This window comes from Durio zibethinus, chromosome 26 (genome assembly GCF_047325235.1).
Source record: "Durio zibethinus cultivar Kanyao isolate XHJ-2024 chromosome 26, ASM4732523v1, whole genome shotgun sequence".
Taxonomy (NCBI): Eukaryota; Viridiplantae; Streptophyta; class Magnoliopsida; order Malvales; family Malvaceae; genus Durio; species Durio zibethinus.
This window is the reverse complement of record NC_143187.1, coordinates 3,787,167-3,814,167: the sequence shown is the minus strand read 5'-3', so window position 1 is coordinate 3,814,167 and position 27,001 is coordinate 3,787,167. Positions and strand designations below refer to the sequence as shown.

At 34.6% G+C, this 27,001-nt stretch overlaps 4 protein-coding genes and 1 pseudogene across 11 annotated transcripts; 2 read left to right on the top strand and 3 right to left on the bottom strand.

Moving 5' to 3' along the window:
* Nucleotides 1-243: 243 nt before the first annotated feature.
* On the top strand, nt 244-1,537 carry LOC111274521 (pyridoxal 5'-phosphate synthase-like subunit PDX1.2 pseudogene; annotated as a pseudogene).
* Nucleotides 1,538-3,257: 1,720 nt separating this feature from the next.
* Nucleotides 3,258-6,289, bottom strand: LOC111274522 (mitochondrial arginine transporter BAC2-like). Its single transcript, XM_022859233.2, has 2 exons — nt 5,154-6,289; nt 3,258-4,216 (listed from the first exon to the last, which is right to left on the bottom strand). Exons 1-2 carry the CDS (start codon nt 5,385-5,387, stop codon nt 3,542-3,544), a joined length of 909 nt encoding a protein of 302 aa, XP_022714968.1. The 5' UTR covers nt 5,388-6,289; the 3' UTR covers nt 3,258-3,541.
* A 1,834-nt stretch (nt 6,290-8,123) lies between these two features.
* Nucleotides 8,124-12,288, bottom strand: LOC149511230 (G-type lectin S-receptor-like serine/threonine-protein kinase CES101). Of its 2 annotated transcripts, XM_089755934.1 has the most exons (7): nt 10,924-12,287; nt 10,255-10,356; nt 9,998-10,176; nt 9,701-9,911; nt 9,351-9,588; nt 9,086-9,236; nt 8,124-8,608 (listed from the first exon to the last, which is right to left on the bottom strand). In XM_089755934.1, the coding sequence occupies exons 1-7, from the start codon at nt 12,137-12,139 to the stop codon at nt 8,300-8,302; spliced, it is 2,406 nt and encodes an 801-aa protein (XP_089612060.1). In that variant the 5' UTR covers nt 12,140-12,287; the 3' UTR covers nt 8,124-8,299. The 2 variants fall into 2 exon arrangements, with proteins under 2 accessions (XP_089612060.1, XP_089612061.1); XM_089755935.1 differs by lacking the exon at nt 10,255-10,356 and having other exon boundaries at nt 10,924-12,288.
* Nucleotides 12,289-14,147: 1,859 nt separating this feature from the next.
* On the top strand, nt 14,148-23,372 carry LOC149511229 (uncharacterized). Of its 7 annotated transcripts, none has more exons than XM_089755939.1 (3): nt 14,148-14,542; nt 21,901-21,978; nt 23,191-23,372. In XM_089755939.1, the coding sequence occupies exons 1-3, from the start codon at nt 14,261-14,263 to the stop codon at nt 23,212-23,214; spliced, it is 384 nt and encodes a 127-aa protein (XP_089612065.1). In that variant the 5' UTR covers nt 14,148-14,260; the 3' UTR covers nt 23,215-23,372. The 7 variants fall into 7 exon arrangements, with proteins under 7 accessions (XP_089612065.1, XP_089612062.1, XP_089612066.1 ...); XM_089755936.1 differs by having other exon boundaries at nt 23,009-23,372; XM_089755940.1 differs by having other exon boundaries at nt 22,950-23,372.
* Nucleotides 15,735-20,063, bottom strand: LOC111274135 (G-type lectin S-receptor-like serine/threonine-protein kinase CES101). The gene is made up of 7 exons (XM_089755933.1): nt 18,674-20,063; nt 18,069-18,182; nt 17,813-17,991; nt 17,516-17,726; nt 17,166-17,403; nt 16,901-17,051; nt 15,735-16,467 (listed from the first exon to the last, which is right to left on the bottom strand). Exons 1-7 carry the CDS (start codon nt 19,893-19,895, stop codon nt 16,159-16,161), a joined length of 2,424 nt encoding a protein of 807 aa, XP_089612059.1. The 5' UTR covers nt 19,896-20,063; the 3' UTR covers nt 15,735-16,158.
* Nucleotides 23,373-27,001: the final 3,629 nt, after the last annotated feature.

Sequence of the window (27,001 nt, the reverse complement as noted above, 5' to 3'; positions counted from 1 at the left end):
TCAAATGATAAAAAATATATATTTAAATACATTGACAGATTATGAAAAAATAATTTTTTATAGATTTATTAAATTTAGTATAAATAAATCTGTTTAATCCAATTTAAAAAATATTAAATAAAATTAATATTTCTTTAAAAAGATTGTTAAAAATATTAAACTTTTCATATTTTGATATACCGTATACATTATAACTATAATTACTTTATTACATTTGTACAGAAATAAATTACAATAATTTTTATGGAAGTTAAAAATGCAAACCCACACCTTTAGATCTTAATCGAAACTTCTGGAACTAACCAAACACCATCAGCCGGCCCCTCTTTTATTCTCCCTCCCAGTCTCCCATCGTTGAATCAATCAACAAAACTCAAAAATTAAAGAAACAAAATTACGCTTACGCTACTTGACATTGAAGCAAATTCACAAGCATCTGGTGGCCATGGCAGAAGACGGAGCCGTAACACTCTACAACAACACGGCCAGCACCGACGCAAGAAAACCATTCTCAATCAAAGTGGGTCTGGCTCAAATGCTCCATGGTGGCGCCATTATCCAAGTCTCAACCCTTAACCAAGCCAAAGTCGCCGAAGAAGCAGGCGCCAGTTGTTTAGTCCTCACCGAACCCAAGCGCCAAGGAATTTCTCGCATGCCGGATCCTTCTCTCATCGAACAAATAAAACGCGCCGTTTCAATCCCCGTTATGGCTCGTTCCCGTATCGGTCATTTTGTCGAAACCCAGATACTCGAACGAGTCGGAGTTGATTACATTGACGAAAACGAGGTTTTAGCCATATCTGATGAAGATAATTTTATTAACAAGCATAATTTTAGATGCCCCTTTGTTTGCGGCTGCAAAAACCTCGGCGAAGCGTTAAGGAGAGTGAGGGAAGGAGCTGCTATGATTAGAACGCAAGGGGACTTGTTAGGGACTGGTAACGTTGTTGAAACAGTTAAAAACGTCAGGTCTGTGATGGGTCAAATTAGGATTTTAAATAACATGGATGAAGATGAAGTTTTCGCGTTTTCGAAAAAAATTGCTGCCCCCTTATGATTTGGTTGCTCAAACTAAGCAAATGGGGAGACTTCCAGTTGTTCATTTTGCTGCTGGTGGAATTGAGACTCCCGCAGATGCTGCATTGATGATGCAGCTAGGGTGTGATGGCGTTTTTGTAGGATCGGAAGTGTTTGATAACTGTACCGATCCGTACAAGCGTGTTCGGGGGCTTGTAGAGGCAGTTAGAAATTATAACGATCCTCATGTTTTGGTTGAGAATAGTTGCGGATTGGAGGAGGAGATGGCGGGGCTTAATGTTAGTGAGGAAAGGATGGAACAGTTTGGAGGAGGAGCTTGATCAAGTAATGTATGTTTTTTTGTTTGTTTGTTGTTGAGAATATGAGTCCGTTTTGTTTCCTCTTATTGCTGTTGTTGTTTTAGTTTTGCTAAGGTTATGATTTGTATTTTGTTTGTTGAACTCTTGGAGGATATAATACAGAAATGAACTAGAATAAGTCCGTTAATCAGTCTGTCTAATTCTTTTATGCGATTACATTTTGTTTCTCACTACTTAGTTCTCGATGAGATTGATTCGTCGTTATTTGCTAGCGAGTGATTACAGGTCCAAAGTGTAGCCAGACTGAAGATTTTTTTTTTTTTGTATTTAAACATTTGTTCCTTCTTCCCGTAGGCTAACACGATACAATGTCTGTTCTGTGTGTTGTATTTTCGTTTGTGCTTTGTTTGATTCTTGCAAATTAACATTTCTGAGCTAACATGGAGGAGAATCACACCTGTAATATTAGTTCTGTGTCCTTACTGGTACAATTGCATATGGTAGGACCATGCTCTGAGCAACGAAAACTACACAGCTATTGCATACAGGACATTGAGTTGCCTTATGCCATTCTGATCCTATAGGCAATGCAACTGACCATCGTAAATTAGTCCATAGCCTTTGTGTGTGCTTCATTTATAGTTTACCATAACCCGGTCAATGTTTTTTCTTCAATGCAAATGATGCATGCTAATGTCTTCAAAGAGATGCATTCAATAGAGGTGCTGCAATTATGGAATACGATTTTGAAAGTTATTGCTATTTCACATTTATGATTGTACATGTAACCCATTGATGCACCATATTATCAGCATTCTTAAAAATATGTTTGAATGTCATCTACATGATTAACAGGCCTAAAGATTGCACTAGCATGCTGGGAACATCTCATATTAGAGGATGTGAGTTGTTGAGGATGTCAGTCTAAGAAATAAGATCACGTAGATTGCTTTCATATTTCAGTTTGTACTGATTAAAGCTAGATCCAAGAGGTCTCAAGCCAATGCAATACTCCTGCCTTGTTTAAAAGCTTTTGAATTTAACAAGTGGTACTTATCCAGTTCCTTTCTCTATGCTTATGGTTTAATTGTTGTTTGCCCTGTTTTTACCTTATCTGAAAATTGTGGAATTCACAAAAAAAATTACCTTCTTTCCTTGTTCCTGGTGACCCTGGCTTATATATTCTAACCTGTGTTTATGTAGAAGGCCAAAGCGCAAAGGTAAGCAACCACGCTTACACAATCTCATCTTCACTTTCTTTTCCTTGTTGCTTCATTCTGATTCGGTGGTCTCTAATGGAGTTGGAGCATTATGGTTTCAAGTAATTGTGAATCGGCTAAGCAGATTGCCAAATCATGCTCCATGCTTGTTCGCTCGAGGACACCAAGCATTGCTGATACATCTCTAGTTTAGCAAATCAAAGCTGTAATGACAGAGCGTATTTGATGGATAATTTTGGAAGTGCAAATGATACTAGAAATACTAAAAACAACTGGTTTAGATTACAATAAAGAGAATGAACTCAAATTTGATGACGATAACAAATGATGTCTGGATATGATAAATTGATAAGATAGAGTTTGTCCAGGTTGGATTTATGCTATTTTACAGTTTGGATGAAGACAAGATGCTCGCATTGTTAAACGTGGTTGGTGCTTTCCTAGCTAGTAGCCGAAAATGAAAATATGCTGGATGTATCCCTATAACCCTGTTTCCTGTTGATTTGGCACTCATGATGAGAGAGGGTGCGATGGAAGCATGTAAGTCCAGAATTTTTCAACCGTTCCATGTTTATCTAAGCGAGTTTGGCCATCTTGGCTGTAAAAAACTGCAATTATATGCACTGCTGTAGATCAGCTGGGGCTGGAGAATGGCCCAGGCGAAGAACTGAAATGCTATGCCCTTGCTGATCACACTCGATGAAGAAATCGAATTGAATGTGTTTATATATATAATGCATTAAACAAGGGTCCTGACTCGTGACACAATGTCTTAAGCTTGATCAGATCAATGCTAGTCTGGAGCCTGAAGTTGCAATGAAGTCCTTTCAGTTGCTGACAGGGAAGACAGTTTACCGTGATTTTTTTTTCCGATTGTTTCTCTTTTTGGAAACATCCTTGAAAATCATGGCATATATGATACATGGATCATCTAAGCTATAAATAAATTGTTATTGACACTTAACTCTTGAAGTAAAGTCTAGTTTATTCTAGCTTGTGGTCTGTCTGAACGTTTCCGTTGTTGACTAAACACCTCAATGCATTCTCGTAAGCAGAAAATATAGCCCCATTGACTACAAAAGCTCTAGCTACAGCAGTTCCTAGCCCTCGCCATAGAACGCCATATCCATCCTGTTTTACACTTTTGTGGAGGCAATCAATGATGCCATTGTACTTTTGTGGGGAGGATGGCGACTGAGCCTGCAGTCTGGTCTTTACCACATCCAAGGGATAGCAGCAAACCCAGCTAGCAACCCCTGCCAAACCTCCTGCTATCAGCATTGTTGTCAGGCGTTCTTGGCTACTCTTTCTGCACCCTGGATGAAGCTGTTCTCGCATATACTCGTACGTCCAAAAGTAGAAGCCATGACAAGGTGCATCTCTAAGGGCAGTGATGGTAAAACCCCGGTATAGTCCCCTTAAGCCTTCTGTTTTCAGTATGCTTTTAGCAACAGTAATTGGCCCTGTATGAGAACTTGCCGATTTCTGCAATTGCAGCCGGATTTTTACAAGTTCTACAGGAGAGAGCATAATGCTCTGTAGGGCCCCAGTTCCAACTCCTCCCAGAGCAACACCTTTGTAGGAAGGGGGGTCAGTGGTAGAAGCAGATGAATCAAACGCTCGTGAAAGAATAGCGTATATCTGGAAAACCATAGCATTCTGCACTACGCAACTATTTCTGTCAGCAGTCCGCATTGGCTAATATCAATGCAAAATCAAAATGAGATCCAGTTGTCAAAAAAAAAAATTATGAAAGACCCGCACGATTGTCATCGGTCACCCATCCAGAGCGGTGCATGCAACCTGGGCTTAATAATAACAGGTTTGAGCAGTCTACGAAAAAACAACTCTTTTTCTTATAGAAAAGGAGGTACCATTTATCAGATGATATCGACCTTATTATAATTAAAATATTGGGTCCAGAGCAAGTTATGGGCTCTGGAGGAAAGAAGGTATGGTCAGGTCTCAGAAAAATCAAAACCCTTTAGAATGAATAATAATAATAATAAGACCCAATTCCTGTCATAGTTTTCACCAGGATATGTAGCTGGAAAATGTTTTGAGGATAAGAAAATGCAGATTATCAGAATTGTAACGTTGATAAGCTATAGGCACCGTATCAGGCGAAATTCCTCGACAATGACTTTAGCAAAATATCAAAACCAAGTCACCAACCCACCATCCCCTATTTCTAATAGAATGTGATTCCTACCAAAGAGTGACATCAGTGAAAGCAACAAATCTCTGATCAGCCAAAATGAGGTCGTTACTATTGTCTATTACTACTTTTCCAAAGCACCAGCTTCAACAAACATAAAAAAGAAGGATTTTTTGGGGGACCTAATAAGATTGATGAGTTCACTTGGTTAAGAACATTTCATCAGCTAGATCCATATAAGATTGTAATAACCCTCCATGTGATCCATTTAAATGCAATTTTAAACAAATTTTTTACTACAATAAGATATCTTAAACTGAAAGCATAAAAAAATTACACCTAATATGTGATCCACAAAAAGAAAACTTTAGATTGAAAAAAAAATTTTGATTGAATCACCAACACATAATTAGTCAAATGTACAGATGAGAAAAGAACCTGAAAGGTGACTGATGCCAATGGTGCACCCATGCCTCGATAGAGTGCACCAGGTCCTTCAGTGGCGACAATCCGGCGTAGGATGCCAAGGGCAGAACCTGAATTTGAGCTTTGTTGCCGGATTCTGAGGGTGTCAAGTGGATAACCAGAGATGATACCAGCAATGCCACCAAACCCTCCAGCCACAAATTCTCTTCCGCAGCTACTTGCAAGAAACTCTGGCCAGAAATCCATTGTTCTCCAAATCTCATTGACAACAGAAATATGAAGGTTTCTTGTTTAAAACCAAACCCCCAAAACTCTTTTCTGTTTCCTTCTTTTATACAAACACAAGCAGCATGAACAGGACACCTGTAGTCTTTTTATCTTGCACGGCTTTGAATCTTCTTCCTCCTTCCTTGCTCAAACTAGAAACAGATTGTTACCCTCTCTTACTTGAGAAAAAGCTTTAAAAGATCTTAAGTTAATATGATCCTGAAGCCTATCTAAGTTTGAGATACAAAAAAAAGAAACGCACAAAGAACACAAATAAGATACGTTAAAAGGTCTGACTCAAATGGAAATAAAAAGCAAGTCTTTTCTGTCTTCCTCTCTCCACCTGTTTAAGACTTGATAAAACTCAAGCTCCTTTTCTTTGTAAAAAAGGAAAACAAATCATAACCTGACAATACTAATGGTGTATCTCACTTTCTGGACAATTTTTTTAGTTTCTTTCCCTTGCAAAGAGGAAAGAAAAGCAACACCAATAAAGAGAGAGAGAGAGAGAGAGAGAGAGAGAGAGAGAGAGAGAGAGAGAGAGAGAGAGAAACAAAAAAGACTCAACAACCGAAGTCTGCAGAGTAGAGAGACCAAGTTTTCCTTCTTTGTTTCCTCTTACAAAAAATAGGAGGACCGCAACAAATGCCACTGGTTGCTATTTTGTTGGGAGTGTCCAAGCCAAGAAACGGCCAACTCCTCTTTTCAGGTCCCATTAGCAGCTTTTCACGTGGCCCAACAACGTTTCTACACGTTAACTCCCATGTGTCCTTGGCCCTTGGTGCTTTTGGGTTATTTTCGGCCATCTTTCAGTCGCTTTTTTTATTTCCCAATGAAAATTGTTCTCAGTGGTGGAGTGACACACCAATTTTTGCCCATGGCTAATGTTCCAGATGATTGCTGATTTGATTTATTTAATATAAGTCTTCACTAATGTACATGTACATGTAGTACTAATTGAAAACAATATAGTTGATAAATGGATAGACTATTGGCCAATTTAAAATTAGTTCATGGAAATCCAGTTTGCCTGAGCGGTGTACAAGGTAACAATCAATGATTTTACTATCATTCTGTGCTTTTGCTTTGATTTCAGATGATTTTTGATCTAATCAATGAACTAGGAATTGCATGGAAAGGATGAGAAAAAGTGGGGGATTGTTGCAACTTGCAAGTGGTGTGATTTGACACATTTTGTTTTGGGAAAATTTGTTGCAGTTTTGTATTGTTAGGCGGAGGAGGATGACATAAGCTGCAGTCAGGAAAGGAGATTTCTTGATTGGGTGTGGAAGCCAGGCCAGGCCAGGCCACCCACACCGAAAAGACCATCAGGAGTGGGCCACGTCAGAGACAGGCCGCGTGGGAAAGCACATGATAATTACATGGAACTGTCTTAAAGCAATCATGATGTTGCCAAATGCCAAGTAAAGATGGGATGAGATAAGTTGCATGTAGTCTTATCATTGAACTTGAAGTCTCTTAAGTTCTTCCGTTCTGGATTTTTGTTCTTAGATACGTCGGAGCCTGACCTGAAGGAGTTGATGATTTGGAACTGGGCAAACTTCCTCAAAACTTATTTGGAGTTATTCAACATTTGTCTCATAATCATTTGTTGAAGAATTAAATAAAGCAAAAGTATTTCTTCAAATTGTCACTTTTTTTTTTCCTTCCATTAACAGGACTAGACACTTCCTATTGATTATTATAAATATAGTAAAATTTCAATATCTCTTTAATCCTTCCATCGAAGAAAAATGAATGTGATTAATGTTTGGAATGATTTTTGAATTACAATTAAATGTTTAATGTGATATATTTTAAAATAATATTTGAATTATAAATTTATTAATTAATATAATACTTATTTTTTATATAATTAATTTTAATTAATAACATATAATATATAAATAATTTTTTAAATATTATATTAATTAATAAATTTATAATTTAAATATTTATAAACCCTCATCGATTTCTTCTTCTTCTTCATTTCCTTGCTCAAAATATGCACGAAGCTAACGTCTTTTTTTTTTTTAAATTTTATTTATTTTTCTTTTCTCATCACTGTATTTTCTATTAAATATAACGCTAAAACACGATATTTTTATCTAAGATTAAAAGTATTTTTTAAAATTGTATCTTAAATTTTAATGTAGTACGAAATATTCTTAAATTCTTTCATTTTAATTGAATTTATTCTAAAATTATTAGTAATAAATTTGTTTTAAAATTAAATGTACGTTGATAAAATTGCACAACTTAGAAAATAGAGAAATTCAAACTATTCACATAATAGTAAATTCATGCAGAATTAAATAACTATAATAAAGTGACATTAAAATACATCAGCATGAATTTATAAAAAAAAAATTTTAATGTAGGTCAAGGTCGTTAGCAGGTATGGCAAATTAACAAACATCTGGTCAGATAAAATTAAGCAAAATAAATTATGTAAATTATAGACTCCCTACAATTGGAAAATTGTATATTTAATTGGATTGTTAAATTTTGTTCTAAGCCACTTCATCCCAAAAACTGTAAAAAACGGAGCTAGATCATCATCATCTCCAAACTTCAAACTATCCTAAAAAAACCATTTTTGCTATTAGCAATTTCTTTTAAAAGCTCTTTAGGTGTGAAAAAAAGTTGTATCATTTGAATCATCATCGTCTCAAAACTTCAAAATATCCTAACCATTTTTGCTAGCTATAAAGGTTGACAAACAGGAAAGTACTGTTAATATAACTATCAAATTGTAGTATACATTAAAAAGACATGAGCCTAAGCTCCACTGTTCTTTAATGGCAAGCAGAGCAAGAATTATCTTCAGCCTTTCGTGTTTCCTTACCAAAACAAGAATTATCTCGTTGGTTTAACAAAGTTGCTCTTTCTCATCGGGCTTCCATCTCTGTAATTGATACTTCATTCGGTGAAAAATTCTCCAAGTCACATTCTACTCTACCTGCCTCCTCCCTGTTCCAGCCATAGTGATATGCTAGTCCTTTGGGTATGGCTAGTTGATTACCTTCACTGTATATCATGGATAAGGCATCTATAACAGCTGGTCTGTCAACTGGATTGTCTTGTACACATAGGAGACCCACATGTATGCATCTCATCGCTTCATCATTCGGATATGAGTCACCTAATGATGGATCAATCAGCTCCAAAGATCTGTCCTCCCTCCATAGCTCCCATGCCTGAAACAATTTCAGATCTCTTATAAATACCGTTCAAGGCATACAATCGATCATGTCACATTGACAGCGGGCTATTAAGCTCGTAGCCACCTGACATCTTTTGCATAAGTGGATGCTGACGTGACTTTTATATTATCATGGCTAAATGGAAAATTTTACTCCTAAATTAAAACATTATCATTATAAAGTCAATTTCCTCAAGTTAAAAAAGTCATGTCAACCGTTACTAGTTACAAGTGCGAAGGATGCTAGCTGGTCTTGAGCTTAAGGATTGTTAAGATCATATGTGTCTCGTTACATTTTCTCGTCATAAAATCATAGCATAATATTTGGGTAAAAATCATAAAATAAGGATTTAGTTGAATGCAATGCAATAAAAGAACATGGGCTATTCCGAAAATTTTGATATAGTTCATGAACTTATTTAATATTTAACCCTATGGAAAAAAGGGTCATGCTAGATTTTGCTGAACTTACATATCCTATAAGGCTGAGTGGTCCACTAAGACCATGGAAACTAGTATTCTTCCTGCCACTTAGAATCTCCAGCAACAGAACTCCGAAACTGAAAATATCTGATTTTGTTGAGTAAATGCCATCCATAGCATACTCCGGAGACATATAACCACTGCATTGGTATTCAGTAAACAAAATTCAAACTTTTGAAGCTGCAAACTATGTCCTCATTAATTTGATTTGGTTTTTAGAGCACGTGCTAGTTGTAGATGCAATATATACTTACTATGTTCCAACTATCCTATTTGTGTTTGCTTCAGACTCGTGATGCCCAAAAATTCTAGCCATGCCAAAATCTGATATTTTAGGATTCATTTCATCATCAAGTAATATGTTACTAGCCTTGAGATCTCTGTGTATTACTCTCAATCTTGAATATTCGTGAAGGTAAAGAAGGCCTTGACCAACACCTTGGATGATGTTATAACGTGTTTTCCAATCCAAAACATTCTTCTGTTGAGGATCTAAGAGAAGTAATAATTCATTTGAATAATAAATAGATGCATGCAATCAACAACTACTCAAAGAAAGAAGCAAAACTTATGGGCGTAAAAGGTTTTTAACGTTTATTCTAACCAAAGAGGAAGAAATCCAAGCTTTTATTCGGCATGTACTCGTAGATTAGCATCTTTTCTTCTTTCTCAAGGCAGCAACCTTCAAGACTAACAAGATTTCTGTGTTGCAGTTTAGCTATTAAAACAGCTTCATTTCTGAACTCAACCAGTCCTTGCCCAGAATTGCTTGAAAGCCTCTTTACTGCTATTTCTTGACCATCGGGTAATTTCCCCTTGAAAAAATTAAATATTTAGCCAGAGTATCAAGTTAACGGCTACTCAGCAATTCCCAACAAAGCTAAATGGTTTTTGAGCATACCTTGTAAACGGATCCAAACCCACCTTGTCCAAGTTTATTTGTAGCTGCAAAGTTGTTCGTGGCATGTGCTATTGTTGCAAGGCTGAAAAACTGTAACTCACGTTTTTTTTTTCCTTCCTCCTTATTTCTGCCGCTAGCCCCTAGCTCATTTAATAACATCTCTACTTCTGCTTCATCTCCTATAAATATATTTGCTTTAATTAAGATAAATACTGAGAAAATAATGATTAATTGAAATTAGCCTTTAAAAAATTTACCTTTTGGTCTAATAAGTTCTTTCACAATGAGAAAAACCAAGATTGAGATGAAGGCGAAGCATAGAATCAGTGGAACCATGAATTTAGAAAACAGCCACATTTCTACATTAACAAGCAAGTAAAACCGTCATGTTCCATAATCTACTACCGTTTAAAGTATTTGCATGCTTTTTTCTTTCTAATGGCATTGACAAGCAGCGATTCCTAAGACCTGGAGATGCAGATATACTCGTGCAACAGTAGAACTAGTGTTGGTAATTTATTGTTTGAGGAAGCATATCAGTTACAATAATTGTATTACAATTTTTTGGTTAGTACAATAATTGTACTATAATTAACCAATCAAAATTTGAAGTTAAGCAGAGACTATCAAAATATTATATGAAGTCTACATTTATAAGTGGTGAATATTTATATAATTTTTTATTATGATGAATTCTAAGAAAAGAATTGCAGGTGAAGGATCAATTTTTATTCAAAAGGGATGTGCTATGTGTCAATTATCGGACTTGCAAAAAGCACAATGATAATAGTTGGCCCAGAATGGTGTCAATTGACTCATAATTAATTCATTTGGTGTAATCTGAAAGGACTCTGGACGTGTAAAATAAGACTTATATTGATTGTTTAGAAGAATGAGAGAAATGCTATAATCTGAGCATGACTTACTAGTGGGATTGTCCATTAAGTAAAGCTGCCGCGTTTCTTTATGAGAAAGGGAGTAGATTTTGGAGCTCAATCCTTTGCTCCAGATCTCACAACTGGCCGTTTGGTTATCAGAAGCAAATGCAATACAAGAACAATCCCTGAAGCACTTGGCACCACAATCATAAAGACTAAGATTGTAGTATTCATCATACTTGAATTTGTCTTTAGGGAACGTTTTGCTGCGCTTAAACCGTCTCATGGAAAAATCTTTCCTGCACCCTGGCATTGTTTGCTGCCCCATGCAACCGGGACGGTTGTATGATGGTGAAAACACGAGAGATTCTGAGTAGCTAAAGCCACATCCCCCAAAAGGGGCTTCCATTGACCTCTCCAGGACTTCACCTGAAGATGCAATCATATATCTTGACATTGTGTGGTTTCTATTCACGGAAAAGGAGAAGTAGCTCTCATTCTCATTTTTAGTGTAGCTAAACTCGTGGTCAGATTCATAGGACAATTTTGGGGCTAGATCGAAATGCTTGCTGCGGTTCCGCCAAAGCCCGCTGATCCAAAAGCTCTTTCCTTGCCACGAGATGATCAATTGGCTTGCACCACTAGGGTCTCCGCCCAAGGTAAAAGAGCCAGTGGCAGGAACTTCATTGCTGATCCAGGAAGTTAGTGACCAGTTGTGCCCAGTTTTGAAGTTAATTCCGAGTTTCATGCCTGGAAGAAGTGTGTCTGTCGGATAATCAAAGCTTTGCCACAAAATCTGCTTGGTAGAACCATCTGAACTCAGCTCCTTGAGTATAAAATTACCAGAATCGAATAGCGTAGCACTTAAATTACCATCTGTTTGAGCAGAAGATAATAGAAAGGGACTGCCTCCACCATGCGAAATTTTCAAATTGCCAACTTCATCTATCATTAGGATCCCAGATTTATCATATAATGGGGCGTTTCGATTGGCAACCCAGACAGCCTTTCTATCTGTAATTTGAGTTTCCCTTCCATCTGCTTGCTGGTTGTACCATATTCCTAGGTACCGATTACTGGACGTCCCCGGACTGAAGAATCCTAACCTGAAAGTCCCCCCAGCAGAGACCAGATACTCTGAGTCTGAATCCTTCAGCTGTCGACCTTGCGCTAATGTGTCTGCCTCTAGAGCCGATGAGCTGACTAAAAAAAGGTAAGTGAATAGACTGATAAGGAAGATTAGTTCTCTTCCTTTGTTAGCCATTAATTGATTGAAGTTGGGGGATCAGAGATGGATAAATTAGCTAGTAAGTGATTCTCTATGCTAAAATGCTAGCCTGCTGGATGCTCTTATCCTTTGACAGTGCCAGGAAATTTTATTCTCGTATTGTTTCAAGTTTGACTTTTCTGTTCCATGTTCTATTATTTTTTTTTTAAGGTACTTGATACGCGGTTTGAAAGTTGAACATTAGGTGAAGTTACCAGGAAGGTGTCACTAGCTTGGGTACTGATTTTCCTTTGGCACGGAGGAAACGATGACTGCTTTTTTTTTTTTGGAAAAAACGTTCATTGCCTCGTATGTATATAAATATATATATATATATATATATGTGTGTGTGTGAATGTATATTTTACAATCAAACCTAAGACTCATACAAAAGTTCCGTAGTCACGCTTTTTGTTGTTTAATCATAAGTTATGCACTTTTCCAGTCATAATTAAATATTTGTGCTCAGCCAAATCAAGTGGGTATGTGGTGATTGGAGATTGAGTAAATTTCTTTGCCAATTAATTTATTTTAATTACGAGTGTAGTTCTAGCACTTTAATTGTGGCCAAACTCTAGCCTTCTATTGTTTCTAAGATTCAAATATTTAAAAAAAAAGTGTAAAATGTTTAATAGTGGATCCTGGCTTTCATTTTATTAAGATTTAAAAGTAAAAAAAAAAATGTATGAAGCCTTTAATTAACACTAATGTAATTAAATCCCTTACACTGTTAATGTATGATGAAGTTAGATAGATAGACTTAATCTATTACTTTGGTGAAAATCTCTTTTTACTTTGTTCAGTAAACTCAACAAAGAAATCCACTTAGTAGCTCGTTTTGATAATTTTATTGAGGTGGGTTTCATTGATTTATTTTGGAAATGGAAATTGGTGATGCATTCATTTTGATTATAATTCTTTGAGAGAAAAAAAAAATCTAATTAGTAACTCAAGTTGTATTGATAAATTGGTTGAGATCTTTGAAGAAGAAATCTAATTGGTAACTCTAGTTGTCATGATCAATTGATTTAGCTAGGTTTCATAATTTTTATTGGATGTGAAAAGTGATAATACTACGCTTGGATTTTCAATAAACATCGTTAGTTTAAGAGATTGTCACCATAAAAAATTTGAATCATAATTTTTGAAATTAACAATTTAATATTTTGCTAACAAATCACAATGATTTAATGTTAAAAGAAGTATATAATGTTTAATAATATTACTATTATATTTAAATAAACAATAATATAAAAAAAGAAATTTATTCCATTTAATTATTTATAAAAAGTTAAAATAATTTTGAAATTTACATAATCAATGAGTTTCAAATAAATTTCATGTCCAACTAAGGATAATTTAAGTGGTTTAGTGTAACAAGGATTAATCAAATGTTTTGTGATAATAATACATTACTATATAATAAAAATAAATTTATTGCACTCAATTATTATAAAGAGTTAAAATAATTATGAAATTTACATAAAAGTTGAGTATGAATGACTTTTACAACCAAGGAGACATGGTGACCGAAAATATATAAACAGAGGTTTTCCTTGATTAATAAACAAGCTCAACCTCTGGGGATAGTTATCATAGGAAGTTAGGGCGTGAAACGATTTTTCATATTTGTGTTTTTTTTCTTTATATTTTTTTATTAATTTTATATTATATCTTGATTATTATGTAACTTGTGCTGATTAAAAGGTAAAAAAAATTATTTTACAATGATAAAAGGTAAAAAAGTCTTTTTACATATTAAACAGCTGTTATAATCTAAAATTTTGAAATTAATTAAATCTTGATTATTAAAATAAAAAATTAATATTCTTTTATTAACAAATCACAGTAGTGTTGACTAACCAAACAATGTTTATCGTCCTCTAAAATCTGTTTAATTCCAACCTTTTTCCTTCTAAATAGATCATCATGTTTCTATCATGGGCTCCCTCACAATCCAATATCATGGTCTATAGCCTTCTTGTTGAGCCTAAATTCTAAAGCCTCAAATCTAACCCATTTCCCCTACCCATGATCCATCAAACCAGACTCGGTTTCTTTCAAAATAAATTCAGCAGAGTAAAATAGAGGAGAGGCAGCGGCAACCGCAACACAGTGATGGCGTTTCTAACAGCAGCTACAATGACAAAACGCTCTTTGATTTCTTCTTCTTCTTCTTCTTCTTTTTCTTCGTGTCCCTGTTCTAATTGTACTTCAACATCAAGCTCTTACATTAAATTTCAACTTCTGACTCTCAATTTTACCTGTCTGTATGTCTTGCCACCGCGTTCTTTTCGTCGAAACCTTCTTACGAGATGCAGCGTACGGAAGAGACATGTAGTTTGCATGGTTCCCGAGGAAGGGAAAATGACTCATCGCTTCCCTCTCGATTTCCCCATAGTAAGTCTTTTACAAATCTCTTCGTTTCCTTCCTTCTTTAAATTATTTTTTTTGAAGGCTGAGAAATATTTTGCTTTTGTTTAAGGTTGTATGAGATTGGTGTGCTTGGAAAAATTTCATTTAATTTATATTCTTTAGTAAGAGACCCTTTTTTTTTATATAAAAATTTATTTGATTGTGGTTGATTTGGGTTTGTTTAAGAAAATGAAATTTGCTAAATTTTGCTACCAAAACCAATAATGACTGACTATTGACCAAAAAGAAAAAAATGAATGTTTCAAAATTATGCCTCATTTGTCAATCGATGCTATTTTATTATTATACTTTTAATTTTGGAGCAAATTTATCTCAATATTTCTGATTTTCAAATGAATTTGATCAAACGTAACAATCGAGAAATGTTTATAAAATATTCGATAGAAAATTTTCTATAATTAAGAAAAAGAAAAGGAAAAAAAAAAAAGATGGCATGAAGAAAACATTCATGAAGCTAACGTCTATTTTTTAAAAAATTTTATTGATTTTTCTTTTCTCATCATTGTATTTCTGTTAAATATAATGCTAAAACATGACATTTTTATCTAAAATTAAAAGTATTTTTTAAAATTGTGTTTTGAATTTTAATGTAGTAAGAAATATTCTTAAATTGTTTCATTTTGATTGAATTTATTCTAAAATTATTAGTAATAAATTTGTTTTAAAATTAAATGTACGTTGATAAAATTGCACAAGTTAGAAAATAGAGAAATTCAAACTATTCACATAATGGTAAATTCATGCAGAATTAAACAACTATAATAAAATGACATTAAAATACATCAGCATGAATTTATAAAATTTTTTTAAAGCAGATCAAGGTCGTTAGCAGGTATGGCAAATTAACAAACATCTGATCAGATAAAATTAAGCAAAATAAATTATTTAAATTATAGATTCCCTACAATTGGAAAATTGTATATTTAATTGGATTGTTAAATTTTGTTCTAAACCATTTCATCCCAAAAGCAGTAAAAAATGGAGCTAGATCATCATCATCATCTCAAAACTTCAAAATATCCTAAAAAACCATTTTTGCCATTAGCAATTTCGTTTAAAAGCTCTTTAGGTGTGAAAACAAGTTGAATCATTTGAATCATCATCTTCTCAAAACTTCAAAATATCCTGAAAGTAACCATTTTTGCTAGCCATAAACGTTGACTAACAGGAAAGTAGTGTTAATATAATAACAAATTGTAGCATACATTAAAAAGACACGAGTCTAAGCTCCACTGTTCTTTAATGGCAAGCAGAGGAAGAATTCTCTTTAGTCTTTCGTGTTTCCTTACCAAAATAGCCACATTAGTGCAAGGCCAACAGCTGAAATATCATTAGCAATGGAACCACATCTGTCACCTATGAGTCACCATTATGCCTGAGAATTTGTTCCCGAAGGAATATCATTTACGGGGTCAGCTGATTGTCCTCTCTTTTCCTTTTTTGTTGGCCATACAGGGTAAGTTCATTCATCTAGTCGTAGCAAGCAATATTATGAAAAACAAAAACGCATTTATAATCTTTTTATTTAGTTTCTGAGAATGCTGCAACTGAGTCTGGTTGGTCTAACAAAGTTGCTCTTCTTATCGGGCTTCCATCTCTGTAACTGATACTTTATTCGGTGAAAAATTCTCCGAGTCACATTCTACTATACCTCCCTCTTCCCTGTTCCAGCCATAGTGATATGCTGGTCGTTTGGGTACAGCTAGTTGATTACCTTCGCTGCATATCATGGATAAGGCATCTAGAATAGGTGGTCTATCAACTGGGTTGTCTTGTACACATAGGAGACCCACATGTATGCACCTCATCACTTCATCATTCGGATATGAGTCACCTAATGATGGATCAATTAGCTCCAAAGATCTGTCCTCCCTCCACAGCTCCCACGCCTGAAATAATTTCAGATCTCTTATAAATACTGTTCAAGGCATGCAATCGATCATGTCACATTGACAGCGGGCTATTGAGCTCGTAGCCACCTGACATCTTTTGCATAAGTGGATGCTGACGTGGCATTTATATTATCATGGCTAAATGGGAAAATATTACTCCTAAATTAAAATATGATCATGATAATGTCAATTTCCTCGTGTTAAAAAAGTCATGTCAACTGTTACAAGTTACAAGTGCGAAGGATGCTAGCTGGTCTTGAGCTTAAGGATTGTTAAGATCATGTGTGTCTCATTACATTTTCTCGTCATAAAAATCATAGAATAATATTTTGGGTAAAAATCATAAAATAAGAATTTAGTTGAATGCAATACAATAAAAGAATATAGGCTATTCCGAAAAAAAGGTCATGCGAGATTTTGCTGAACTTACATATCCTATAAGGCTGAGTGGTCCACTAAGACGATGGAAACTAGTATTCTTCCTGCCACTTAGAATCTCCAGCAACAGAACTCCGAAACTGAAAATATCTGACTTTGTTGAGTAAATGCCATCCATAGCATACTCCGGTGACATATAACCACTGCATTGGTATTCAGTAAACAAAATTCAAACTTTTGAAGCTGCAAACTATGTCCTCACTAATTTGATTTGGTTTTCAGTGCATGTGCTAATTGTAGATGCAATATATACTTACTATGTTCCAACTATCCTATTTGTGTTTGCTTGAGAGTCGTGATGCCCGAAAATTCTAGCCATGCCAAAATCTGATATTTTAGGATTCATTTCATCATCAAGTAATATGTTACTAGCCTTGAGATCTCTGTGTATTACTCTCAATCTTGAATATTCATGAAGGTAAAGAAGGCCTTGACCAACACCTTGGATGATGTTATAACGTGTTTTCCAATCCAAGACATTCTTCGGATGAGGATCTAAGAGAAGTAATAATTCATTTGAATAATATATAGATGCATGCAATCAACAAATACTCAAAGAAAGAAGCAAAACTTATGGGCGTAAAAAGTTTTTAACGTTTATTCTAACCAAAGAGTAAGAAATCCAAGCTTTTATTCGGCATGTACTCGTAGATTAGCATCTTTTCTTCTTTCTCAAGGCAGCAACCTTCAAGACTAACAAGATTTCTGTGTTGCAGTTTTGCAATCAAAACAGCTTCATTTCTGAACTCAACCAGTCCTTGCCCAGAACTGCTTGAAAGCCTTTTTACTGCTATTTCTTGACCATTGGGTAATTTCCCCTTGAAAAAATTAAATATTTAGCCAGAGTATCAAGTTAACAGGTACTCAGCAATTCCTAAGAAAGCTAAATGGTTTTTGAGCATACCTTGTAAACGGATCCAAACCCACCTTGTCCAAGTTTATTTGTAACTTCAAAGTTGTTAGTGGCTTGTGCTATTGTTGCAAGGCTGAAAAACTGCGACTGACGTTTTTTCTTTCCTTCTTCTTTATTTCTGCCACTAGCCCCTAGCTCATTTAATAACATCTCTACTTCTGCTTCATCTCCTATAAATATATTTGCTTTAATTAAGATAAATAGTGAGAAAATAATGATTAATTGAAATTAGCCTTTAAAAATGTACCTTTTGGTCTCATAATTTCTTTCACTATGAGAAAAACCAAGATTGAGATAAAGGCAAAGCAAAGAATCATCAGTGGAACCATGAATAACATGAATCCTGGAACCTGCCACCCTTCTACATTAGCAAGCAAGTAAAACTGTCATGTTCCATAATCTACTACCATTTAAAGTATTTACAAGCTTGTTTCTTTCTAATGCCCATTGACAAGCAGCGATTCCTAAGACCTGGAGATGCAAATATCCTCTTGTGCCACGATAGAACTAGTGTCGGTATCATCTACAATAATTGTATTATAATTAACCAATCAAAATTTAAAGTTATTCTATCAAAACATGGTTATTAGTGGTGAATTTTTATATAATTTTTTATTATGATCAGACAATTATAAGATTGTAAGAAAAGAATTGCAGGTGAAGGAACAGTTTTTATTGAGAATGGAAGTACAATGCCTCGATTATCGGACTTGCAAAAGCACAGTGATAATAGTTGGTCCATAATTAATTCATTAGGTGTAATCTGAAAAGACTCTGGATGTGTAAAATAAGATTTATATTGATTGTTGACAAGAATGAGAGAAATGCTATATTATCCGAGAATGACCTTACCACTATCGGTAGAGTTGTCCATTAAGTAAAGCTGCCGCGTTTCTTTATGAGAAAGGGAGTAGCTTTTGGAACTCAATCCTTCGCTCCAGATCTCACAACTGGCCTTTTGGTTATCAGAAGCAAATGCAATACAAGAACAATCGTTGAAGCACTTGGCACCACAATCATAAAGACTAAGATTGTAATATTCATCAAACTTGATTTTGCCTATAGGGAAAGTTTTGCCGCGCTTAGACTGTACCATGGTAGAATTTTCCCTGCACTTTGGCTTTGTGTGCTTCCCCATGCAACCTGGATGGTTGTATGATGGTGAAAACAAGAAAGATTCGAAGTTGCTTGAGCCACATCCCCCAAAAGGGGCTTCCATTGACCTCTGCAGGATTTCACCTGAAGATGCAATCATATATCTGGACACTGTGTGGTTTCTATTCACGGAAAAGGAGAAGTAGCTCTCATTCTCATTTTTAGTGTAGCTAAACTCGTGGTCAGATTCATGGGACAATTTTGGGGCTAGATCGAAATGCTTGCTACGGTTCCTCCAAAGCCCGCTGATCCAAAAGCTCTTTCCTTGCCACGAGATGATCAATTGGCTTGCACCACTAGGGTCTCCGCCCAAGGTAAAAGAGCCAGTGGCCGGAACTTCATTGGTGATCCAGGAAGTTAGTGACCAGTTGTGCCCAGTTTTGAAGTTAATTCCGAGTTTCATGCCTGGAAGAAGTGTGTCTGTCGGATAATCAAAGCTTTGCCACAAAATCTGCTTGGTAGAACCATCTGAACTCAGCTCCTTGAGTATAAAATTACCAGAATCCAGTAGCGTAGCACTTAAATTACCATCTGTTTGAGCAGAAGATAATAGAAAGGGACTGCTTCCACCACGCGAAATTTTCAAATTGCCAACTTCATCTATCATTAGGATCCCAGATTTATCATATAATGGGGCGTTTCGATTGGCAACCCAGACAGCCTTTCTATCTGTAATTTGAGTTTCCCTTCCATCTGCTGGCTGGTTGTACCATATTCCTAGGTACCGATTACTGGACGTCCCGGGACTAAAGAATCCTAATCTGAAAGTCCCCCCCGCAGAGACCAGATGCTCCGAGTCTGAATCCTTTAGCTGTCGAACTTGCGCTAATGTGTCTGCCTCTAGAGCCGATGAGCTGACTAAAAAAAGGTGAGTGAATAGACTGACAAGGAAGATTAGTTCTCTTGCTTTGTTAGCCATTAATTGATTGAAGTTGGGGAATCAGAGATGGATAAATTAGCTAGTAAGTGATTCTCTATGCTAAAATGCTAGTCTGCTGGATGCTCTTATTCTTTGACAGTGCCAGGAAATTTAATTCTCGTATTGTTTCAAGTTTCACTTTTCTGTTCAATGACTTATTATGTTTTTCGACAGTACTTGATACGCGGTTTGAAAGTTGAACATTAGGTGAAGTTACCAGGAAGGTGTCACTAGCCTGGCTACTGATTTTCGTTTAGCATGGAAGAAACGTTAATTGCTTTTTTTTTTAAAAGAACGTTCATTGCCTCTCTCTCTCTCTCTCTCTCTATATATATATATATATATATATATATATATATATATATTACAATCACACCTAGGACTCATACGAAAGTTCTACAATCACGCTTTTTTTTTTTTTTTATTTAATCATAAGTTATGCACTTTTACATTCATAATTAAATATTTGTGCTTAGCCAAATCAAGTGGGTATGTGGTGAGTTGAGATTGAGTCCAATTTCTTTGCCAATTAATTTATTTTAATTACAGGTGTGGTTCATTAGCACTTTAATTTTGGCCAAACTCCAGCCTTTTAAAATTTTGTATGATTCAAATATTTAAAAAAAAAAAGTGTAAAATTTTTAATAGTGGAACCTGGCCTTCATTTTATTAAGATTTAAAGGTTAAAAAAAGTGTAACAAACTTTTAATTTTGCACTAATGTAATTGAATTCCGTACAATTTTAATCTATGACGTTGTTAAATAGATAGAATTAATGTGAGTAACCTTGACTTATCTATTATATATTTAGGTGAAAATCTCTTTTTACTCTGATCGGTAAACTCAACAAAGAAATCCACTTAGTAGTTTTTTGATAAATTGATTGAGATGGGTTTCGTAGATTTTATTGGAAATGGAAATTGGTGATGCATTCATTTTGATAATAATTCTTTGAGAAAAAAAGAAAAAGATAACTCAAGTTGTAATGATAAATCGGTTGAGATCTTTAAGGAAAAAAAAAAATCTAATCACTAACTCAAGTTGTTATGATAAATTGATTTAAATGGGTTTCATAAATTTTATTGGATATGAAAATTGATAATTTTACCCATGAATTTCCAACAACCATCATTAGTTTTATTGATTGTTATAATTCAAGATTTGAATTATGATTTTTGAAATTAATAATTTAATATTTTATACGGTGATTTAATATTATATATATATATATATATATATAGATATGTAAAATATATATTACAGCCAAGGAGACACTGTGACTGAAAATATATAAACAGGGGTTTTTCTTGATTAACAAACAAAACAAGCTCAACCTTTGGGCAAATCTAATGGATAGTTAAGCATAGGAAGTTGGGGCGTGAAACGATTTTTGATATTTGTGTCTTTTTTTTATTTTTTAATTAGTTTTATATTATATCTTGATAATTATGTAACTTATTAAAAAATAAAAAAAATTATTTTACAATGATAAAAAATAAAGAAAAATCTTTTTACATTTATACAGCTGTCAGAATCTAATATTTTTTAAAATTAATCTATTGTAATATTTATCGTCATCTAAATCTTTTTAATTCCAACCTTTTTCCTTCTTAAAAGATCATCATGTTTCTATCACGGGCTCCCCTAAAATCCAATATCATGGTTTATAAGCTTCTTTTGCTCCTAAATTCTAAAGCCTCAAATCCAACCCATTTCCCCTACCCATGATCCATCAACCCAAAGTTGGTTTCTGTCAAAATAAATTCAACAAACAAATTGAAAATTAGCGGAGAGGCAGCGGCAACCGCAACACAGTGACGGCGTTGCTAAAAACAGCTACAGTGACAAAACCCTCTCTGATTTCTTCTTCTTCTTTGTTTCCCTGTTCTAATTCTATTTCAACATGAAGCTCTTACTTGAAATTTCAACTTCTGACTCACAATTTTACCTGTCTGTATGTCTTGCCGCCGTCTTCTTTTCGTCGAAATCTTCTTACGAGTTACAGCGTACGGTAGAGACATGTTGTTTGCATGGCTCCGGAGGAAGAGAAAATGACTCGTCGCTCCTCGTCGATTTCCCCATAGTAAGTCTTCTACAAATCTCTTTGTTTTCTTCCTTCTTTAAATTTCTTTTTGAAGGCTTTAGAAATATTTTGTTTTTGTTTTAGGTTGTATGAGGTTGGTGTGCTTGGAAAAAATTCATTGAATTTATAATTTAGTAAGAGATCCTTTTTTATATACAAATTTCTTTGATGGTGGGTGATTTAGGTTTGTATAAGACAATGAAATTTGCTATATTTTGCTATCAAAACCAATAATTGCTGACTCTCCCTTGTTTCTAGGAGTTGGGTCTGAGTTATATCAGTACAAATGTTTGAACTGGAGCTCTTCGAACAAAGAATTTTAATTTGTGAAACCTGATGTTGGACTATGAATGTCTCTGGTAGGTTGATGGGCAATTTGATTGCATGACAATATAATGATGTTTTCATAAATCATGTTTAGTTCTATCACTGTGTGATTGAGGATAGCTATGCTTAGAATGTGATGAACAGACCACATAATTTGTTGGGCAGGGAACCCTTCATTTTTATTGCACTAGAGGGTAGGGATGTGATTGAGCTTAGTTTTGATTTTCATTCAAGACAGTGGTGTACTATTTTGCTGCAAGTTCCAACATTTGATCTGAAATATTATTTCCTTCTCACTATGATCTTTCAAGTGTAATGTGATAGTGCGTCTTCTACTCTTTAGGTCATCATTCATCAAAGCGCTACTTTTGTCTTGTCTTCCATTGAATGGTTTTTGAATTCATAATGGTAATATGTTGCCTCATCTGTGTTTTGACCTATGATTTATGCTGATATAACAACTGTTTTATAGTTTTGCACATTTTTAAATGTAATTGTAACCAATGGATGTGTTCTTCTAACTTGTATATTATTGGAGAAGTGCATTCAATATTACATGACAATGAAGTCATTATAGTGATTCTGGACTTTGAGCTTGTTTGGTTTTCCAACCACAAGGTATAAAGGCTTTTGTGGCATGTCAGTTACAGGATGGCAATATATAACTTGCTTAAAGAATGCCTATGAATGATTCATCGTTCAGATCTTAAGTTTGACAGGCATGATTTCATCCAAAATTTCCTTCAGAGATGTGTATGTTTTCCATTATTATGGCAATAGAAACACTGGTACAGCATGAATTGTAGAGCCTTTGTTATATTTATATCACCTTTGGTGTGGATTTCAACTTGGTTTACTTTATGGTACATGGCATCTTGTGGAAAGTTGGAAAGTCTTGAAGATCACTGAGCACATTGCTTATCTACTGATGGAGCTAACAATCTTGGCGACTAATAGCTTTGTTTTTACTTCCCTTGCTTCCTGTTAACTGGGATACAACCACTGGAATGGTTCTGGCGAGTTATAGACTAGCCATATTTTTCCTAATCGTTGGTCTCTTTCTATAATCTCGGTGTTTACTTTGTGGTTTGTTATTTATTGTGAATGCATGTAATATTGAGGTAAAAAAATAGATTGGAAGGGTTTAAAAAACAAAAACAAAACCATATTATTGGAGTGGTGAGGATAAAATCAATGGAGAGATATGAGTTTAAATGCAAACGCACGCCGAAATGAAATATTGTTAGAAAAGAAAATGATCATTTGGATCTTAGATTAAAATTTATATATAATAAATTTTATAATATATATTTGATATTCTTCAAATTAATAAGTAATTAAAAATTATTAAAATTATTTTATATCAAATAACATTTTTGTTAATAACTTAAAAATTAATTAGTTTATTTTTATATCAAATAATACTTTTGTATTCGATATTAGAAAATTATTTTTATGTATATGTTAATGTTATTTAACATTTAAAATCTTTAAAATTTTATTTAATAAATAATGAAACATTATTTCGGGTGTATTAAGAAACAGATGTTAGGCTTTTAGCAAGTAAAAACTCATCTGGTATAATGGAGGTAAAAAATTTTTAATGAGTATAAAAGAGTCCAATGCATTCGTCTGTGGTCCACCGAACCTTTTTTTTCCAGTCCACCACTTGAGCTTCAGCTCGGGCTAAAGATTGAATTGCGCTGCAGATCATGTTATCCAAACATGATAGACGGTGCGATTGAGCAAAAAAGCTGGCCTAAGTGCACATCACCGGCCAGAAGAATCCAATCGGGCCCTTAGCACCTTTATTCACAGTTTTTTAATTTTATAGATTGAAATGAAAGTTAATGTGCTAAATGTTCACTACCTGTATCAAATCATGAGTGACACTCGTGGGAGATCAAATATTGAGTTGTATTATGATAATTCATGCGTGAAACAAGTTTATCAGATCATCCCCATTGAGCATAAAAACAGAACCTATTATGCAATCAAGATGGAAGACCTGTCAAATGAAGATTCAGGAGGCATCAATCAAGAAGGGACTGACTGTCCCGCATGCTTAAGGAATCAGACTCACAAGCATTAGCAAATGTCTGATGGCTCATCAATCAGGTAGATGAATTTTTTGAACGAACTATTCAATTCAAGGAAGTGACCCCTTCCCTCGCTACTGGTTGAACCCCAAATCTACCCCTCTCCCTCCTTCAACTAACCTGATTCTTGGCTCTTGTTCGTGAGATTTATAAAAGACAGCTATAGGAGATATGGGAACACACAGACAAAAGCACAAACGTAGAACTTAAATTTATTAAGTTTTACATAACGACATCCCACACAAGATTTAATAGCAAGTTCAGTTTGAAACTAGAGAATCATCAAATCATCCCAAACAGTGCCCTCGGCCATCACGCTAGAAATATAAGATGTCAACATAATATAAGTTTTACTCACAACACAAGACTCGATAGTTTCTGTTTATCTGGGGTTTTATACCCTCATTTCTTCCCACTCTTCTTAAGACCGGCACCACCAAATGAACCCTTTTGTTGTGCCTTTGATCTCAGCTCCTTAAGTGCCTGCTCATCACAAAGATCAAACCAGATTGATGATTCACAAAACCTCCTTAAAAAGAGAAAAGAACTAAAGAGAAAAACAACAAAAATGCACGAGTCACAAAACCAACATCTCACCTTCTCTTCTTCCTTCTTTTTCTGAATGTTAGCCAAATCATGCTGTGCAAGAACAAATAAATTGAGATTAGAAAAATGCCTCCAAATAAAATTTCTTTACCGGCAAGATTCTTTGGGAAGATACAATCTTGGCATAAGACCATGAATATACATAATTTAATCTAAAAAATACAGCATAATTTAGCCCCTAATATCTGAAAAAGCCATTGAATTCTCAGATGGAATAGTCTGCAATTCACAATATACCTAGCACAAATTTCATTAGGTTAAAACGATTTTCTTTCAATTCTGTACGTAAATTTTAAAGAATTAAACCAAACACACAAAAAAAAATTATAATATAACCCACGATATGCAAATATATATTTTGTTTTACATAATAGATCGATTCAAATAATATAAATAATTATAATACCTCGTCGTATTCTTTCTTATCAGATTTGGGTTGCTTCAAAGGCTTCATTTTGCCACCTAAAAAATACCCAAGAGAAAAACAAAAAGAAAATCAAAACTTTGAAAATAACAGGTATCGAAAAAAAATTTTCTGCTGAGAAATTTGAAGCATCGAAATAAGCAAAGTCGAGATCTTTGAATGTGTCAAAGAGAGTACCTTGCTTGGACGACATGGCTGGGATTTTAGGGTCAGGGCTTGCGACAGAAATTCGGTGAGATCTGAGAACCAGAAAAATAAACGCCCTAACCCTAGAATACTATTATTGGGAATCTCCTAAAATGCCCGTATAAATAGAGAAAGTTATTTGGCACGCGCTTTGCACGTGATTAGTTGCCGCGTCAAACCATAAGAAGCCGCCTCCGCCCAACACTTTATTTTTCTTGTTTTTTTTTTTTTTTTTTAAGTAAATTCTTTTTCAAAAAGTTTGGCAATTTTCAATTTTTAATTAGTCTCTCTTACAAATGCTTAAATGAATATCATTATTTTTTTTCTAACTCTTTATTATGAATTTTTTTTTTGCCCAACAAATTTTTTTTTAAGCATTTATATTTGAAGTAATAATGCTTGGTGACTGTCATGTATAAAAAACATTCAAAGGAAATTATAGTATAGAATAAATGAACATAAAAATATTTTAATAATCCATCATCAGATTTAACAATAGAATTGTATCCATCCACCTTGAAATTCACTTTTCAATCCCCTAATTAAATTCAATAAATTAAAAGTTAGAAAAATTTTATTAATAAAATATTGTTAATAGATTATATAGTTATATATTTAGTAGGAAGTGTTAGTTTTCTCAGAAATTTATAGCCACAGGCAGACCTTCTTCTTTGCATTTTATGCATGTTATATAACACATGGAGCGCATAGTTTAGCAAAGCATAAACTCCATCAGTTGTCAAGTTGAAGGATTGGCCAAGTGCTTAGGATGGCTTACCAAAAAGAAAGGAGTACAAGCTTTTGTTTGGCATGTAATCATAGAATAATGATATTTCCTCATCTTCTTGAATGCAGAAACCATGGACAAGGAGCTTTACATGATTAGTATGCTTGATTCTCGAATTCTACAAGACCTTGTCCTGAACTTGCTGAAAGTCTCGACCAGGGGTAAGTCACCCAGAACAGACTCCTTGTAAAAGCTGAAGATACGCAGTTCATTTCCACTATCATTCTTTTGACTTTCTGGTCTGCTACCGGAGATTCACTTAATAGCACCAGCCCGGAATTCGCTTTCCTGGAGTTCACTTTCCATGAATTGTAAGTAGAAATTGTTAACAAAAATTATGAAAGCCATTACTTTGCAGTACTGTAGAGTTAAGAACAATCCTTTCTGTTAAAGTAGGAATAATCGAATACCCCATGCCTCTTGTGGAGAATGATGACAATCATACGGGGCGAGTTGTGTGATATCCAAAAGGAAATCTCGACTCTAACGCCAGCCAGGACAATTCCCATTGTTTTGCCTTGGATTCTCACAACACTCAACTTCCCTTATTATATGCTTTTTGCTATTTATTATTTTTTACTCTTTGTATTTTAT

Excerpts from the sequence above, each read along its gene's own strand:
- LOC111274135 (XM_089755933.1), bottom strand. The coding sequence starts at position 19,895 with ATGGCTAACAAAGCAAGAGAACTAATCTTCCTTGTCAGTCTATTCACT. Across the intron at positions 17,992-18,068 it reads AGAAATTATGAGACCAAAAG|GAGATGAAGCAGAAGTAGAG; the intron begins GTACATTTTTAA and ends ATATATTTATAG. Across the intron at positions 17,727-17,812 it reads GGTTTGGATCCGTTTACAAG|GGGAAATTACCCAATGGTCA; the intron begins GTATGCTCAAAA and ends AATTTTTTCAAG.
- LOC111274522 (XM_022859233.2), bottom strand. The coding sequence starts at position 5,387 with ATGGATTTCTGGCCAGAGTTTCTTGCAAGTAGCTGCGGAAGAGAATTT. Across the intron at positions 4,217-5,153 it reads TGGCATCAGTCACCTTTCAG|AATGCTATGGTTTTCCAGAT; the intron begins GTTCTTTTCTCA and ends TGCGTAGTGCAG.
- LOC149511230 (XM_089755934.1), bottom strand. The coding sequence starts at position 12,139 with ATGGCTAACAAAGGAAGAGAACTAATCTTCCTTATCAGTCTATTCACT. Across the intron at positions 10,177-10,254 it reads AGAACTTATTAGACCAAAAG|GAGATGAAGCAGAAGTAGAG; the intron begins GTAAATTTTTTA and ends ATATATTTATAG. Across the intron at positions 9,912-9,997 it reads GGTTTGGATCCGTTTACAAG|GGGAAATTACCCGATGGTCA; the intron begins GTATGCTCAAAA and ends AATTTTTTCAAG.
- LOC149511229 (XM_089755936.1), top strand. The coding sequence starts at position 14,261 with ATGGCGTTTCTAACAGCAGCTACAATGACAAAACGCTCTTTGATTTCT. Across the intron at positions 14,543-21,900 it reads TCCCTCTCGATTTCCCCATA|CGTACGGTAGAGACATGTTG; the intron begins GTAAGTCTTTTA and ends TACGAGTTACAG. Across the intron at positions 21,979-23,008 it reads TCCTCGTCGATTTCCCCATA|ATCTTAAGTTTGACAGGCAT; the intron begins GTAAGTCTTCTA and ends TTCATCGTTCAG.